This window comes from Salmo salar, chromosome 18, assembly GCF_965601325.2.
Source record: "Salmo salar chromosome 18, fSalSal1, whole genome shotgun sequence".
Lineage (NCBI taxonomy): Eukaryota > Metazoa > Chordata > Actinopteri > Salmoniformes > Salmonidae > Salmo > Salmo salar.
The window spans coordinates 92,269,197-92,285,632 of record NC_138308.1 but is presented as its reverse complement, the minus strand read 5'-3'; the positions used below and the strand labels follow the sequence as shown (position 1 = coordinate 92,285,632).

The 16,436-nt window shown below is 42.6% G+C and overlaps 1 protein-coding gene across 6 annotated transcripts in view; it reads right to left on the bottom strand.

Moving 5' to 3' along the window:
* Window positions 1-22: 22 nt before the first annotated feature.
* mark2b (MAP/microtubule affinity-regulating kinase 2b) overlaps window positions 23-16,436 on the bottom strand; it is a 148,229-nt gene continuing 131,815 nt past the window's right edge. For 2 of the 6 annotated variants that reach the window (XM_082965309.1, XM_082965305.1), the window contains 2 exons: window positions 4,463-4,501; window positions 23-3,507 (listed from right to left, as the gene is read on the bottom strand). In XM_082965309.1, coding sequence (XP_082821435.1) covers window positions 3,063-3,507; window positions 4,463-4,501 — 484 coding nt within the window. In that variant the 3' untranslated portion in view covers window positions 23-3,062. The remainder of the gene's footprint in view (window positions 3,508-4,462; window positions 4,502-16,436) is intronic. The other 4 variants (XM_082965310.1, XM_082965306.1, XM_082965307.1 and 1 more) reach the window with 2 other exon arrangements.

Below are 16,436 nucleotides of genomic sequence, written 5' to 3'. Positions count from 1 at the left end.
TGAATTACATTTGTTAAATACACACTTTTGTCACTGGCCTAAATGCAGCCAGCTTTTTATTACTTTTCATAATTTCTTTGCACAAAAACAAATACATTTGGAGTCGACTCTCCCAACCAACCAAATACTGGTTAAAATGTCTGACTCAAATTACAGCAAAAAATGTCAAACAAAATAAATCAACACTGAAATATAGTAATAACAGCAATAGTAAAGAAGACTACATTTTCCCAGCACCTTAAAACAATGATTTAACAGAACAAATAGAATGACTTTTTAAACAAAGAACTGAGGCGTTTTGCTCAAGCAGGCCACTTTCATTTGGCTAGAGATTACTCCCAAACCCCTCCCTCCCTCACACTTTTCCACTGGCAGAGAAAGGAGGGCGAGAGCTCCTGCTAAATAGAATCAATGCCGCTGATGACAAGAATACAGTCAGTCACAAGGCAGGCACAGTGACACAACGTTTGGCCTGATCCTACAAAAAAAAGGCAGCGGCAACACGTTTACATTATAAAACCCAACCATCCTACAGAAAATAATCCACCTCAAAGTGAACGAGCAGTAGTCTTCATCACCCACCCTGTTGACACCAGTCAGATGCCCAGCTAAGGTGGGGTCCTGTGGGGGTGAAGGGATACACAAGGTGGGGGAGCTCAGATGAGGCATTCTTTAACCCAAAGTAATAAAAAAAAACAAATAATCAACAAGAAGTTCTAAAATCATTTGTTCAGAGATCTGAATACATAGAATTTTAAAATTAAATACTGTTTGACAAAAGGCTGAACATGCTACTCCTTGGGGAGAGATGGGAGGAAGGAGAGATGGGAGGGAGGGGGCAGGAAGGAGAGATGGGAGGGAGGGAGGGGGCAGGAAGGAGAGATGGGAGGGAGGGGGCAGGAAGGAGAGAGATGGGAGAGAGGGAGGGGGCAGGAAGGAGAGGAGGGAGGGGGCAGGAAGGAGAGGAGGGAGGGGGCAGGGAGGAGAGATGGGAGGGAGGGGGCAGGAAGGAGAGATGGGAGGGAGGGAGGGGGCAGGAAGGAGAGATGGGAGGGAGGGAGGGGGCAGGAAGGAGAGATGGGAGGGAGGGAGGGGGCAGGAAGGAGAGATGGGAGGGAGGGGGCAGGAAGGAGAGATGGGAGGGAGGGGGCAGGAAGGAGAGATGGGAGGGAGGGAGGGAGGGGGCAGGAAGGAGAGATGGGAGGGAGGGAGGGAGGGGGCAGGAAGGAGAGATGGGAGGGAGGGAGGGAGGGGGCAGGAAGGAGAGATGGGAGGGAGGGAGGGAGGGGGCAGGAAGGAGAGATGGGAGGGAGGGAGGGAGGGGGCAGGAAGGAGAGATGGGAGGGAGGGAGGGAGGGGGCAGGAAGGAGAGATGGGAGGGAGGGAGGGAGGGGGCAGGAAGGAGAGATGGGAGGGGGCAGGAAGGAGAGATGGGAGGGAGGGAGGGGGCAGGAAGGAGAGATGGGAGGGAGGGAGGGGGCAGGAAGGAGAGATGGGAGGGAGGGAGGGAGGGAGGGGGCAGGAAGGAGAGATGGGAGGGAGGGAGGGGGCAGGAAGGAGAGATGGGAGGGAGGGAGGGAGGGGGCAGGAAGGAGAGATGGGAGGGGGCAGGAAGGAGAGATGGGAGGGAGGGAGGGGGCAGGAAGGAGAGATGGGAGGGAGGGGGCAGGAAGGAGAGATGGGAGGGAGGGAGGGAGGGAGGGGGCAGGAAGGAGAGATGGGAGGGAGGGAGGGAGCAGGAAGGAGAGATGGGAGGGAGGGGGCAGGAAGGAGAGATGGGAGGGAGGGGGAAGGAGAGATGGGAGGGAGGGGGCAGGAAGGTGAGATGGGAGGGATGGGGCAGGAAGGAGAGGCAGGAAGGAGAGATGGGAGGGAGGGAGGGAGGGGGCAGGAAGGAGAGATGGGAGGGAGGGAGGAAGGAAGGAAGATGGCAGGAAGGAGAGATGGGAGGGAGGGGGCAGGAAGGTGAGATGGGAGGGAGGGGACAGGAAGTAGAAAGATGGCTGCTGTGTGTTCTCTCTCTGTACAGAAAAAAACGTGATACAACCCCTTCGATCATTAACCAGTTTGTCATAATAGAACAGCAACAAGAAGAACTACATTTTTCCATTTGTCTTCTATAAAGAAAGGAAATTCCCCTTTTTCCAGTGTACCTTTGACCTTGAAAACCAACAACCAGAATGAAGAAAATAAAAACAGTGTCGTCGTCCAATGGAGAATCAAGTCTATTGGCCTGTGACTGGACGAAAGGGGGATGATGTCACCCCTGTTGAAAAAATAAAAAGAGTGGGGGTTGAGGGACAGGGCGGGGGGAGGAGCCTGGTGTGTTTGGATTCAGAACAGACAACAGTCATTATGGGTCCAGTTTGGATTCAGAACAGACAGTCATTATGGGTCCAGTTTGGATTCAGAACAGACAGTCATTATGGGTCCAGTTTGGTGTGTTTGCCTGTCTCCCCTCACATCAAACGGCAGAAAGTGTGTCCTTCCACCAAAGGCCTGTGTGTTCTACAGTTCAGGTTCCCGGGGGGTCCATTTGGGTCAGAGAACAGTAGAACCCAGGAGAACCGTTCCAGCGTTGAGTTAGTTTATTTCCAGCATCAAGTCAGTCCGCTCTGTTCTCTTTAGAACTCTGTGTGTAACCCAGTCTAGAACCCATTTAAGTAGAACCGACAGGAGAAGAGCCTCGGAGCAGGTATGAAGGAGTGTTCAGACTTAGGCCTCCCCTCAGTACAGTACAGTGTGTGGGGCAGCGAGAGAGAGGCAGAGTGTGTACAACCACCAGGTGAAAAGAGAGAGCGGCAGAACCAACATGCAGTGGATCTAGAAGACGAGAACCCCAGCTAGAGAACCCAGCGAGGTTCTAAAACACAAACCTCAACAGAGGGAAAAAACTAGACAGAACCCCCCCTCCCCCCAGAAGAACAGTCACTCCACCCATTAGCTTCTCAAACCCCTCCCACCTACCCAGCACTACTCTCAGTGCAGAATCATTCTCTCCTTCCCTCCATTCCTCTATCCACATGTGTAAAACCCCTCATCTCTCCATCCCTCTCTCCGTCTCACAGTTTGAGCTCGTTAGCGATCTTTGACGCGATGTTCTTGAACGCGATCGACGTCCCGGAGATCCTTTTGAAGCGCACGCCGTTCAGTGAGAGGCGGGGCAGCTTGCACACCTCCATCTCCCATTGGACGAAGTCGTCGCGGGAAGGGTTCCCGAAGATGCACAGCAGCATGTAGCGCTCCCGCAGCTCGTACTCACAGCTGTTGGATTCTAGAACCTTCCGGATCTCTCTCATCATCTCCCCGGGATCCAACGAGGACGTGGTCTTCATGGACCAGGTGAACCGGAGGGAACGCGGTTTGGTCGACGGGTCCTTCGGTGGCGGGGTGGCGGTACCGGAAACAGGGGAGGAGTTATCCTTGTTCTCGTCTCCGCTGCCGCTATGGGAGGAGCCTAGGACGCCGCTCTTCTCTGATTTGTCGACGGTGCTGCTCAGCATCGACCTATAGGAGGAGAGAGTGGAGGGATGAAAGCAAGAGGGAGAGGAGGGGCAGGGGGAGAGGAGAGGCAGAGGGAGAGGAGAGGCAGGGGGAGAGGAGAGGCAGAGAGGGGGAGAGAGGAGAGGCAGGGGGAGAGGAGAGGCAGAGAGGGGGAGAGAGAGGGAGTAGGGGGGTTGGAGAAGGGGAGAAAGAGAGAAACAGAGTGAGGGATGAGATGATTAGGAGAAACAGAGTGAGGGATGAGATGATTAGGAGAAACAGAGTGAGGGATGAGATGATTAGGAGAAACAGAGTGAGGGATGAGATGATTAGGAGAAACAGAGTGAGGGATGAGATGATTAGGAGAAACAGAGTGAGGGATGAGATGATTAGGAGAAACAGAGTGAGGGATGAGATGATTAGGAGAAACAGAGTGAGGGATGAGATGATTAGGAGAAACAGAGTGAGGGATGAGATGATTAGGAGAAACAGAGTGAGGGATGAGATGATTAGGAGAAACAGAGTGAGGGATGAGATGATTAGGAGAAACAGAGTGAGGGATGAGATGATTAGGAGAAACAGAGTGAGGGATGAGATGATTAGGAGAAACAGAGTGAGGGATGAGATGATTAGGAGAAAGAGGGGGATAAGGTAAGGACAACACCCAATATGACTTAAATAGCCCTGACACACACACACACACACACACACACACACACACACACACACACACACACACACACACACACCCCTCTAACCATGCATGTACATGCCTACGTCACACACACCCTCCCATTCGCTAACATTCAGAAACTTCATCCCTGATTGGTTAAAACTAAGGTTTGTCAACCAATTATCGAATAAATTTACCAAATCACCCTTTAATCCAATCATATCTATCCCTCCGAGATCTACTGATTAGGTCTGATTGATTGATTGATTGATTGATTGATTGAGGGATGGTTGGTTTAAGTCTCACCTGCTTTCCTCATCCTGACCCTCTCCCTCATACGGACTCCTCAAGAAAAATCAACACAAGTTTAGTCTTCGGAGCTAACGGCTAATAGGCTACAATGTTAGTTTAACAGCTAGCAACACCACTAAGCACAGTACTATCTTCCACAAGCACACACGTTGACATTCCTTTTCCAGAACCCATTCCTATTCCAGAACCCATCCAGAACATAGTGGCTTGTGTATCAGTACAGAACGCCCGGTAGCATAAAACCACACCAGGGAGAAGAGAAAAAAACTAAAATTCACTTTAGGTTCAAAGGTTAAGGGGAGTAGGGGCATTTTAAAGATTAATTCATGATGATTGAAATGTTTAGGATGAATAACTAATAGATTAGAACAGAGGGATGGTTTGATTTGGAATGGGATGTTTAGTTTGGAATGGGATGTTTAGTTTGGAATGGGATGTTTAGTTTGGAATGGGATGTTTAGTTTGGAATGGGATGTTTAGTTTGGAACGGGATGTTTAGTTTGGAAGGATGTTTAGTTTGGAATGGGATGTTTAGTTTGGAATGGGATGTTTAGTTTGGAATGGGATGTTTAGTTTGGAATGGGATGTTTAGTTTGGAATGGGATGTTTAGTTTGGAACGGGATGTTTAGTTTGGAATGGGATGTTTAGTTTGGAACGGGATGTTTAGTTTGGAATGGGATGTTTAGTTTGGAAGGGGATGTTTAGTTTGGAACGGGATGTTTAGTTTGGAACGGGATGTTTAGTTTGGAACGGGATGTTTAGTTTGGAATGGTTTGGAATGGGAGGTTTAGTTTGGAACGGGATGTTTAGTTTGGAATGGGATGTTTAGTTTGGAACGGGATGTTTAGTTTGGAACGGGATGTTTAGTTTGGAATGGTTTGGAATGGGATGTTTAGTTTGGAACGGGATGTTTAGTTTGAATGGGATGTTTAGTTTGGAATGGGATGTTTAGTTTGGAATGGGATGTTTTAGTTTGGAATGGGATGTTTAGTTTGGAATGGGATGTTTAGTTTGGAATGGGATGTTTAGTTTGGAATGGGATGTTTAGTTTGGAATGGGATGTTTAGTTTGGAATGGGATGTTTAGTTTGGAACGGGATGTTTAGTTTGGAACGGGATGTTTAGTTTGGAATGGGATGTTTAGTTTGGAATGGGATGTTTAGTTTGGAACGGGATGTTTAGTTTGGAACGGGATGTTTAGTTTGGAATGGGATGTTTAGTTTGGAATGGGATGGAATGGGATGTTTAGCTTGGAACGGTTTAGAATGGAATGTTTAGTTTGGAATGGGATGTTTAGTTTGGAATGGGATGTTTAGTTTGGAATGGGATGTTTAGTTTGGAATGGGATGTTTAGTTTGGAACGGGATGTTTAGTTTGGAACGGGATGTTTAGTTTGGAATGGGATGTTTAGTTTGGAATGGGATGTTTAGTTTGGAATGGGATGTTTAGTTTGGAACGGGATGTTTAGTTTGGAATGGGATGTTTAGTTTGGAATGGGATGTTTAGTTTGGAATGGGATGGAATGGGATGTTTAGCTTGGAACGGTTTAGAATGGAATTTTAGTTTGGAATGGGATGGAATGGGATGTTTAGCTTGGAACGGTTTAGAATGGAATGTTTAGTTTGGAATGGGATGTTTAGTTTGGAATGGGATGTTTAGTTTGGAATGGATTGGAATGGGATGTTTAGCTTGGAACGGTTTAGAATGGAATGTTTAGTTTGGAATGGGATGTTTAGTTTGGAATGGGATGTTTAGTTTGGAATGGAATGTTTAGTTTGGAATGGGATGTTTAGTTTGGAATGGATTGGAATGGGATGTTTAGCTTGGAACGGTTTAGAATGGGATGTTTAGTTTGGAATGGGATGTTTAGTTTGGAATGGAATGTTTAGTTTGGAATGGAATGTTTAGTTTGGAATGGATTGGAATGGGATGTTTAGCTTGGAACGGTTTAGAATGGGATGTTTAGTTTGGAATTGGATGTTTAGTTTGAAATGGGTTGGAATGGGATGTTTAGTTTGGAATGGGATGTTTAGTTTGGAATGGGATGTTTAGTTTGGAATGGATTGGAATGGGATGTTTAGTTTGGAATGGGATGTTTAGTTTGGAATGGGATGTTTAGTTTGGAACGGGATGTTTAGTTTGGAATGGGATGTTTAGTTTGGAATGGGATGTTTAGTTTGGAATGGGATGTTTAGTTTGGAATGGGATGTTTAGTTTGGAATGGGATGTTTAGTTTGTAACGGTTTAGAATGGGATGTTTAGTTTGTAACGGTTTAGAATGGGATGTTTAGTTTGGAATGGGATGTTTAGTTTGGAATGGGATGTTTAGTTTGGAATGGGATGTTTAGTTTGGAATGGGATGTTTAGTTTGGAACGGGATGTTTAGTTTGGAACGGGATGTTTAGGTTGGAACGGGATGTTTAGTTTGGAATGGGATGTTTAGTTTGGAATGGGATGTTTAGTTTGGAATGGGATGTTTAGTTTGGAATGGGATGTTTAGTTTGGAATGGGATGTTTAGTTTGGAACGGGATGTTTAGTTTGGAACGGGATGTTTAGTTTGGAACGGGATGTTTAGTTTGGAATGGGATGTTTAGTATGGAACGGGATGTTTAGTTTGGAACGGGATGTTTAGTTTGGAATGGGATGTTTAGTTTGGAATGGGATGTTTAGTTTGGAATGGGATGTTTAGTTTGGAATGGGATGTTTAGTTTGGAATGGGATGTTTAGTTTGGAATGGTTTGGAATGGGATGTTTAGTTTGGAATGGGATGTTTAGTTTGGAATGGGATGTTTAGTTTGGAATGGTTTGGAATGGGATGTTTAGTTTGGAATGGGATGTTTAGTTTGGAATGGGATGTTTAGTTTGGAATGGGATGTTTAGTTTGGAATGGGATGTTTAGTTTGGAATGGGATGTTTAGTTTGGAATGGGATGTTTAGTTTGGAATGGGATGTTTAGTTTGGAATGGGATGTTTAGTTTGGAATGGGATGTTTAGTTTGGAACGGGATGTTTAGTTTGGAATGGGATGTTTAGTTTGGAATGGGATGTTTAGTTTGGAATGGGATGTTTAGTTTGGAATGGGATGTTTAGTTTGGAATGGGATGTTTAGTTTGGAATGGGATGTTTAGTTTGGAACGGGATGTTTAGTTTGGAATGGGATGTTTAGTTTGGAATGGGATGTTTAGTTTGGAATAGGATGTTTAGTTTGGAATGGGATGTTTAGTTTGGAATGGGATGTTTAGTTTGGAATGGGATGTTTAGTTTGGAATGGGATGTTTAGTTTGGAACGGGATGGTCTGGTCTGGAATGGTTTGGTCTGGAATGGAGGGGAGTATGAGTCCTGTGCCTAAAGAAGAGGAAAGGAAGGAGGGAAAGTGGGTCAAATAACCCCACCACCGTTTCAGTCTCTCCAACAGCATTACACTGCTGCACCTAGTCAGACTAGCCCTCTAAACCTGCACACGCAGCACAGCCATGTACAGATAAGAGGACGGATAGAATGAACAATATATTAGATAAGGAAATAGAGCCATACACTACCAGTCAAAAGTTTTAGAACACCTACTCATTCCAGGGTTTTTCTTTATTTTTTACTATTTTCTACATTGAGAATAATAGTGAAGACATCAAAACTATGAAATAACACACATGGAATCATGTAGTAACCAAAAAAGTGTTAAACAAATCAAAATCTATTTTAGATTCTTCAAAGTAGCCACCCTTTGCCTTCACAGCTTTGCACACGCTTGGTATTCTCTCAACCAGCTCATGAGGTAGTCACCTGGAATGCATTTCAATTAACAGGTGTGTCTTGTTAAAAGTTAATTTGTGGAATTTCTTTCCTTCTTAATGCGTTTGAGCCAATCAGTTGTGTTGTGACAAGGTAGGAGTGATATACAGAAGACAGCCTTACTTGGTAAAAGACCAAGTCCATATTATGGCAAGAACAGCTCAAATAAGCAAAGAGAAACGACAGTCCATCATTACTTTAAGACGTGAAGGTCAGTCAATACGGAACTTTGAAAGTTTCAAGTACAGTCACAAAAACCATCAAGCACTATGATGAAACTGGCTCTCATGAGAACCACCACAGGAAAGGAAGACCCAGAGTTACCTCTGCTGCAGAGGATAAGTTCATTAGAGTTAACTGCACTTCAGATTGCAGCCCAAATAAATGCTTCACAGAGTTCAAGTAACAGACACATCTCAACATCATCTGTTCAGAGGAGACTGTGTGAATCAGGCCTTCATGGTTGAATTGCTGCAAAGAAACCACTACTAAAGGACACCAATAAGAAGAAGAGACTTGCTTGGGCCAAGAAACATGAGCAATGGACATTAGACCGGTGGAAATCTGTCCTTTGGTCTTGAGTCCAAATTTGAGATTTTTGGTTCCCAACTTCCGTGTCTTTGTGAGACGCGGTGTGGGTGAACAGATGATCTCCGTATGTGTATTTCCCACCGTAAAGCATGGAGGGGGATGTGTTATGGTGTGGGGGTGCTTTGCTGGTGACACTGAATTATTTACAATTCAAGGCACACTTAAACAGCATAGCTACCACATCATTCTGCAGTAATATGCCATCCCATCTGGTTTGGGCTTAGTGGGACGATCATTTGTTTTTCAACAGGGCAATGACCCAACACACCTCCAGGCTGTGTAAGGGCTATTTTACCAAGAAGGAGAGTGATGCAGCACTTCATCAGATGACCTGGCCTCCACAATCCCCCGACCTCAACCAAATTGAGATGTTTTGGGATGAGTCGGACTGCAGAGAGAAGGAAAAGCAGCCAACAAGTGCTCAGCATATGTGGGAACTCCTTCAAGACTGTTGGAAAACCATTCCAGGTGAAGCTGGTTGAGAGAATTCCAAGAGTGTGCAAAGCTGTCACCAAGGCAAAGGGTAGCTAGATTGAAGAATCTCACATTTATTTTGATTTGTTTAACACTTGTTTGGTTACTACATGATTCCATATGTGTTATTTCATAGTTTTGATATCATTATTATTCTACAATGTAGAAAATAGTAAAAATAAAGAAAAACCCTTGAACGAGTAGATGTTCTAAAACTTTTGACCGGTAGTGTATGACAGAAAAAACAGAGCCATAGAGACACGACATGCAGACTGACAAACCGACTAAATCGTTCCTTTTATACTGAACATATATAAATAATATAGCAGTTAAAAACAGACAAATCATTATCAATTGATTCTCTCAATAGGAGAGAACAGAGCATAAGACCGTTAAACATGTCCCCATCTCCCCCCAAAAAGTCAAAAAATATTTAAGCTATAATAATGACATATAGATATGACAGATATAGATATAATAATGATATATAGATATGACAGATATAGATATAACATAGATATAACATATAGATATAATAATGATATATAGATATGACAGATATAGATATAACATAGATAACATATAGATATAATAATGATATATAGATATGACAGATATAGATATAACATATAGATATTACATATAGATATAATAATGACATATAGATATAATAATGATATATAGATATGACAGATATAGATATAACATATAGATATAACATATAGATATAATAATGACATATAGATATAATAATGATATATAGATATGACAGATATAGATATAACATATAGATATAACATATAGATATAATAATGATATATAGATATGACAGATATAGATATAACATATAGATATAACATATAGATATAATAATGACATATTGATTTGACATAGATATAGATATAATAACATAGATATAATAATGATGTATAGATATAGATATAATAATAACAGATATAGATATAATAATGACAGATATATCAATATAGATATGTAGATATAATAATGACATATTGATATAACATAGATATAATAATGACATATAGATAGATATAATAATGATATATAGATATAACGTAGATATGTAGATATAATAATGATATAGATATAATAATGACATATAGATAGATATAATAATGATATATAGATATAACATAGATATGTAGATATAATAATGATATATAGATAACAGATGTATAGATAACAGATATATAGATATAATAATGATATAATAATTATATAACATAGATAAGAGATAATATAGATATAATAATGACTATAGATATAACATAAGATATATAGATATAATAATGATATAACATAGAGATAATGATATAATATCAATATAAAGATAAAATAGATATAATGACATAATATATAGGGGGTGGCAGGTAGCCTAGTGGTTAGAGCGTTGGACTAGTAACCCGAAAGGTTGTAAGATCGAATCCCCGAGCTGACAAGGTAAAAATCTGTCGTTCTGCCCCTGAACAAGGCAGTTAACCCACTGTTCCTAGGCCGTCATTGTACATAAGAATTTGTTCTTAACTGACTTGCCTAGTTAAATAAAGGTTAAATAAAAAATTATATAATAATGACAATGTATAGATAATGATATAAATATACTAATGATAATAAATAATATAGATATAATATAATAATGATATACTATAATAGATATAATAGAGATAATATACATATAATGACATAATGTAGAGATAATATAGATATGATATACATATAATATAATGACATAATATAAATATTGGAAAGCTGCCGCGGTCATCCTCCTCTTCAAAGGGGGAGACACTCTAGAGCCAAACTGCTACAGACCTATATCTATCCTACCCTGCCTTTCTAAAGTCTTCGAAAGCCAAGTTAATAAACAGATTACCGACCATTATGAATCCCACCGTACCTTCTCCGTTATGCAATCTGGTTTCCGAGCTGGTCATGGGTGCACCTCAGCCACGCTCAAGGTCCTAAACGACATCCTAACCGCCATTGATAAGAGACAATACTGTACAGCTGTATTCATCGACCTGGCCAAGGCTTTCGACTCTGTCAATCACCACATTCTTATCGGCAGACTCAGCAGCCTTGGTTTCTCTAATGACTGCCTCGCCTGGTTCACTAACTACTTCTCTGATAGAGTTCAGCGTGTCAAATCGGAGGGCCTGTTGTCCGGACCTCTGGCAGTCTCTATGGGGGTGCCACAGGGTTCAATTCTCGGGCCGACTCTTTTCTCTGTATACATCAATGATGTCACTCTTGCTGCTGGTGAGTCTCTGATCCACCTCTACGCAGACGACACCATTCTGTATACTTCGGCCCATCTTTGGACACTGTGTTAACAAACCTCCAGACGAGCTTCAATGCCATACAACTCTCCTTCCCGTGGCCTCCAACTGCTCTTAAATACAAGTAAAACTAAATGCATGCTCTTCAACCGATCGCTGCCAGCACCTGCTCGCCCGTCCAGCATCACTACTCTGGACGGTTCTGACTTAGAATATGTGGACAATTACAAATACCTAGGTGTCTGGTTAGACTGTAAACTCTCCTTCCAGACTCACATTAAGCATCTCCAATCCAAAATCAAATCTAGAATCGGGTTCCTATTTTGCAACAAAGCATCCTTCACTCATGCTGCCAAACATACCCTCGTAAAACTAACTATCCTACCGATCCTTGACTTCGGCGATGTAATTTACAAAATAGCCTCCAACACTCTACTCAGCAAATTAGATGCAGTCTATCACAGTGCCATCCGTTTTGTCACCAAAGCCCCATATACTACCCACCACTGCGACCTGTATGCTCTCGTTGGCTGTCCCTCGCTTCATATTCGTCACCAAACCCACTGGCTCCAGGTCATCTATAAGTCTTTGCTAGGTAAAGCCCACCTTATCTCAGCTCACTGGTCACCATAACAACACCCACCCGTAGCACGTGCTCCAGCAGGTATATCTCACTGGTCACCCCCAAAGCCAATTCCTCCTTTGGTCGTCTTTCCTTCCAGTTCTCTGCTGCCACTGACTGGAACGAATTTTAAAAATCACTGAAGCTGGAGACTCATATCTCCCTCACTAACTTTAAGCATCAGCTGTCAGAGCAGCTCACAGATCATTGCATCTGTACATAGCCCATCTGTAAATAGCGCATCCAACTACCTCATCCCCATATTGTTATATATATATATATATATATATATATAGTTTTTTTTTGCTCCTTTGCACCCCAGTATCTCTACTTGCACATTCATCTTCTGCACATCTATCACTCCAGTGTTTAATTGCTACATTTTAATTACTTCGCCACTACGGCCTATTTATTGCCTTACCTCCCTAATCTTACCTCATTTGCACTCACTGTATATAGACTTTTCTACTGTGTTGTTGACTGAATGTTTGTTTATTCCATGTGTAACTCTGTGTTGTTGTTTGTGTCGCACTGCTTTGCTTTATCTTGGCCAGGTCGCAGTTGTAAATGAAAACTTGTTCTCAACTGGCCTACCTGGTTAAATAAAGGTGAAATAAAAAAATAAAAAATATGACATAATATAGATATAATGATATAATATAATGATATAATAGATATAATATAGATCTAATAATGATAGTGATATAATATAGCGATAAGATGATATAATGATGGTGACCCATTACTCTCTGCTCCAATAAAACATGTGCTTGCTGTTCCTAATCTTCACCAGCAGAGAGAGCAGTCACTCCGCCTAACCTGCTGAATTACGCCCCCTGCTGGTGGAAAGTGTCATCACACGGACATTTAAATGTAAACGTCATAACCCATGGGTGGAAAAACCCAGGTGTCTTCTGTGAAAGTGAGAGTGTTGTTGCAGCAGTGCTTGTGTGAGATAACTGTGTGTGTGTGTGAGATAACTGTGTGTGTGTGTGTGTGTTTATTTTTTTTATTTTTATTTCACCTTTATTTAACCAGGTAGGCCAGTTGAGAACAAGTTATCATTTACAACTGCAACCTGGCCAAGATAAAGTGTGTGTGTGTGTGTGTGCGAGATAACTGAGTGTGTGACATAAGTGTGTGTGAGAGATTCTCTCTCTCAAGAAGGATGGTTAGATGAATAAAATACTGATAAAACAACTTCCTAAAGGGTTGGGATTAATTCCACAAACTAAATTATACTTACATTTTCTCTCCCTATAAATTCCATTCAAATTTCAGGTCAGTCTTTGAATTGAGAGATAATTCAATTAATCTCAATTCCATTATTAGGTAATTCAAATAATTTAATTCCATTATTAGGGCATTCAAAGAATTTAATTCCATTATTAGGTCATTCAAAGAATTTAATTCCATTCTCCACTTCATGAGTGAATTCAAGAATATATTTGGATTTTCAAATAAAATTGCAAATCGACCCAAAATCCTGTGTAGAACCATGGTAGATCCGTCTACTAACTAAAGCTGGGGAAAACCCCCATCGTACCACACAATGGTGTTGTCAGTGACAGTGGTATAAAGTACTTAAGTAAAAATACTTTAAAGTACTACTTAAGTTTTTTCGGGGGGTATCTGTACTTTACTATTTATATTTTTTACAACTTTTACTTCACTACATTCCTAAAGAAAATAATGTACTTTTTACTCCATACATTTTCCCTGACATCCAAAAGTACTCACTACATTTTGAATACTTATTAGCAGGACAGGAAAATGGTCAAATTCACATACTTCTCAAGAGAACATCCCTGGTCATCCCTACTGCCTCTGATCTGGAGGACTCACTAAACAGAGAACATCCCTGGTCATCCCTACTGCCTCTGATCTGGAGGACTCACTAAACAGAGAACATCCCTGGTCATCCCTACTGCCTCTGATCTGGAGGACTCACTAAACAGAGAACATCCCTGGTCAGCCCTACTGCCTCTGATCTGGAGGACTCACTAAACAGAGAACATCCCTGGTCATCCCTACTGCCTCTGATCTGGTGGACTCACTAAACAGAGAACATCCCTGGTCATCCCTACTGCCTCTGATCTGGAGGACTCACTAAACAGAGAACATCCCTGGTCATCCCTACTGCCTCTGATCTGGAGGACTCACTAAACAGAGAACATCCCTGGTCATCCCTACTGCCTCTGATCTGGAGGACTCACTAAACAGAGAACATCCCTGGTCAGCCCTACTGCCTCTGATCTGGAGGACTCACTAAACAGAGAACATCCCTGGTCATCCCTACTGCCTCTGATCTGGTGGACTCACTAAACAGAGAACATCCCTGGTCATCCCTACTGCCTCTGATCTGGAGGACTCACTAAACAGAGAACATCCCTGGTCATCCCTACTGCCTCTGATCTGGAGGACTCACTAAACAGAGAACATCCCTGGTCATCCCTACTGCCTCTGATCTGGTGGACTCACTAAACAGAGAACATCCCTGGTCATCCCTACTGCCTCTGATCTGGTGGACTCACTAAACAGAGAACATCCCTGGTCATCCCTACTGCCTCTGATCTGGTGGACTCACTAAACACAAATGCTTCGTTTGTAAATGTCTGCATCTTGGAGTGTGCCCCTGGCTATCCGTAAATAAATAAGAAAATGGTGCCGTCTGGTATGCTTAATATAAGGAATTTGAAATTATTTATACTTTTACTTTTGATACTTAAGTATATTTAAAACCAAATACTTTTACAGAAGTAGTATTTTACTGGGTGATTTTTCACTTTAGTCATTTTCTATTAAAAAGGTATCTTTCTTAACTTTTACAATAGTATGACAATTGGGTACTTTTTCCACCACTGGTCAGTGATCACTTTAGCGTTTGTCAGTACCGGCCAGGGTATGAGGTGAATTAAAGGTGAGTGTGTATGGGGTCAGGTTAGGTGATTGTCTCTCATATGACCCATTGGGGTTTGGTCAGTTGTTGTGTACTGTATTAGGGTGCCCTTTGAGATTCACCCCGTACCTAAAAACACCTGTTGCTAGCTGAGCAACCTCCTTAACAGAAGAGATGACATCATATCCTGTCAAACCAGTGACATCACTTCCTATTTTGAGGTAGGGGTAACCTGATCCCAGGTGTTTCCTCCAACACCCGCTCTCTCTATTTACACACCCGCTCTCTCTATTTACACACCCGCTCTCTCTATTTACACACCCGCTCTCTCTATTTACACACCCGCTCTCTCTATTTACACACCCGCTCTCTATTTACACACCCGCTCTCTCTATTTACACACCCGCTCTCTCTATTTACACACCCGCTCTCTCTATTTACACACCCGCTCTCTCTATTTACACACCCGCTCTCTCTATTTACACACCCGCTCTCTATTTACACACCCGCTCTCTCTATTTACACACCCGCTCTCTATTTACACACCCGCTCTCTCTATTTACACACCCGCTCTCTATTTACACACCCGCTCTCTCTATTTACACACCCGCTCTCTATTTACACACCCGCTCTCTCTATTTACACACCCGCTCTCTCTATTTACACACCCGCTCTCTCTATTTACACACCCGCTCTCTCTATTTACACACCCGCTCTCTCTATTTACACACCCGCTCTCTCTATTTACACACCCGCTCTCTCTATTTACACACCCGCTCTCTCTATTTACACACCCGCTCTCTCTATTTACACACCCGCTCTCTCTATTTACACACCCACTCTCTCTATTTACACACCCACTCTCTCTCGGACACAAAGGGTGAGCTCACACAGAGAGGGATGAGGTGAGAGGATGATGGATGGATGGATGAGGTGAGAGGATGATGGATGGATGGATGGATGGATGGATGGATGAGGTGAGAGGATGGAGAGATGAGGTGAGAGGATGATGGATAGAGGGATGAGGTGAGAGGATGATGGATAGAGGGATGAGGTGAGACAATGATGGATGGAGGGATGAGGTGAGAGGATGGAGAGATGAGGTGAGAGAATGATGGATGGAGGTATGAGGTGAGAGGATGATGGATAGAGGGATGAGGTGAGAGGATGATGGATAGAGGGATGAGGTAAGAGGATGATGGATGGAGGGATGAGGTGAGAGGATGATGGATGGAGGGATGAGGTGAGAGGATGATGGATAGAGGGATGAGGTGAGAGGATGATGGATAGAGGGA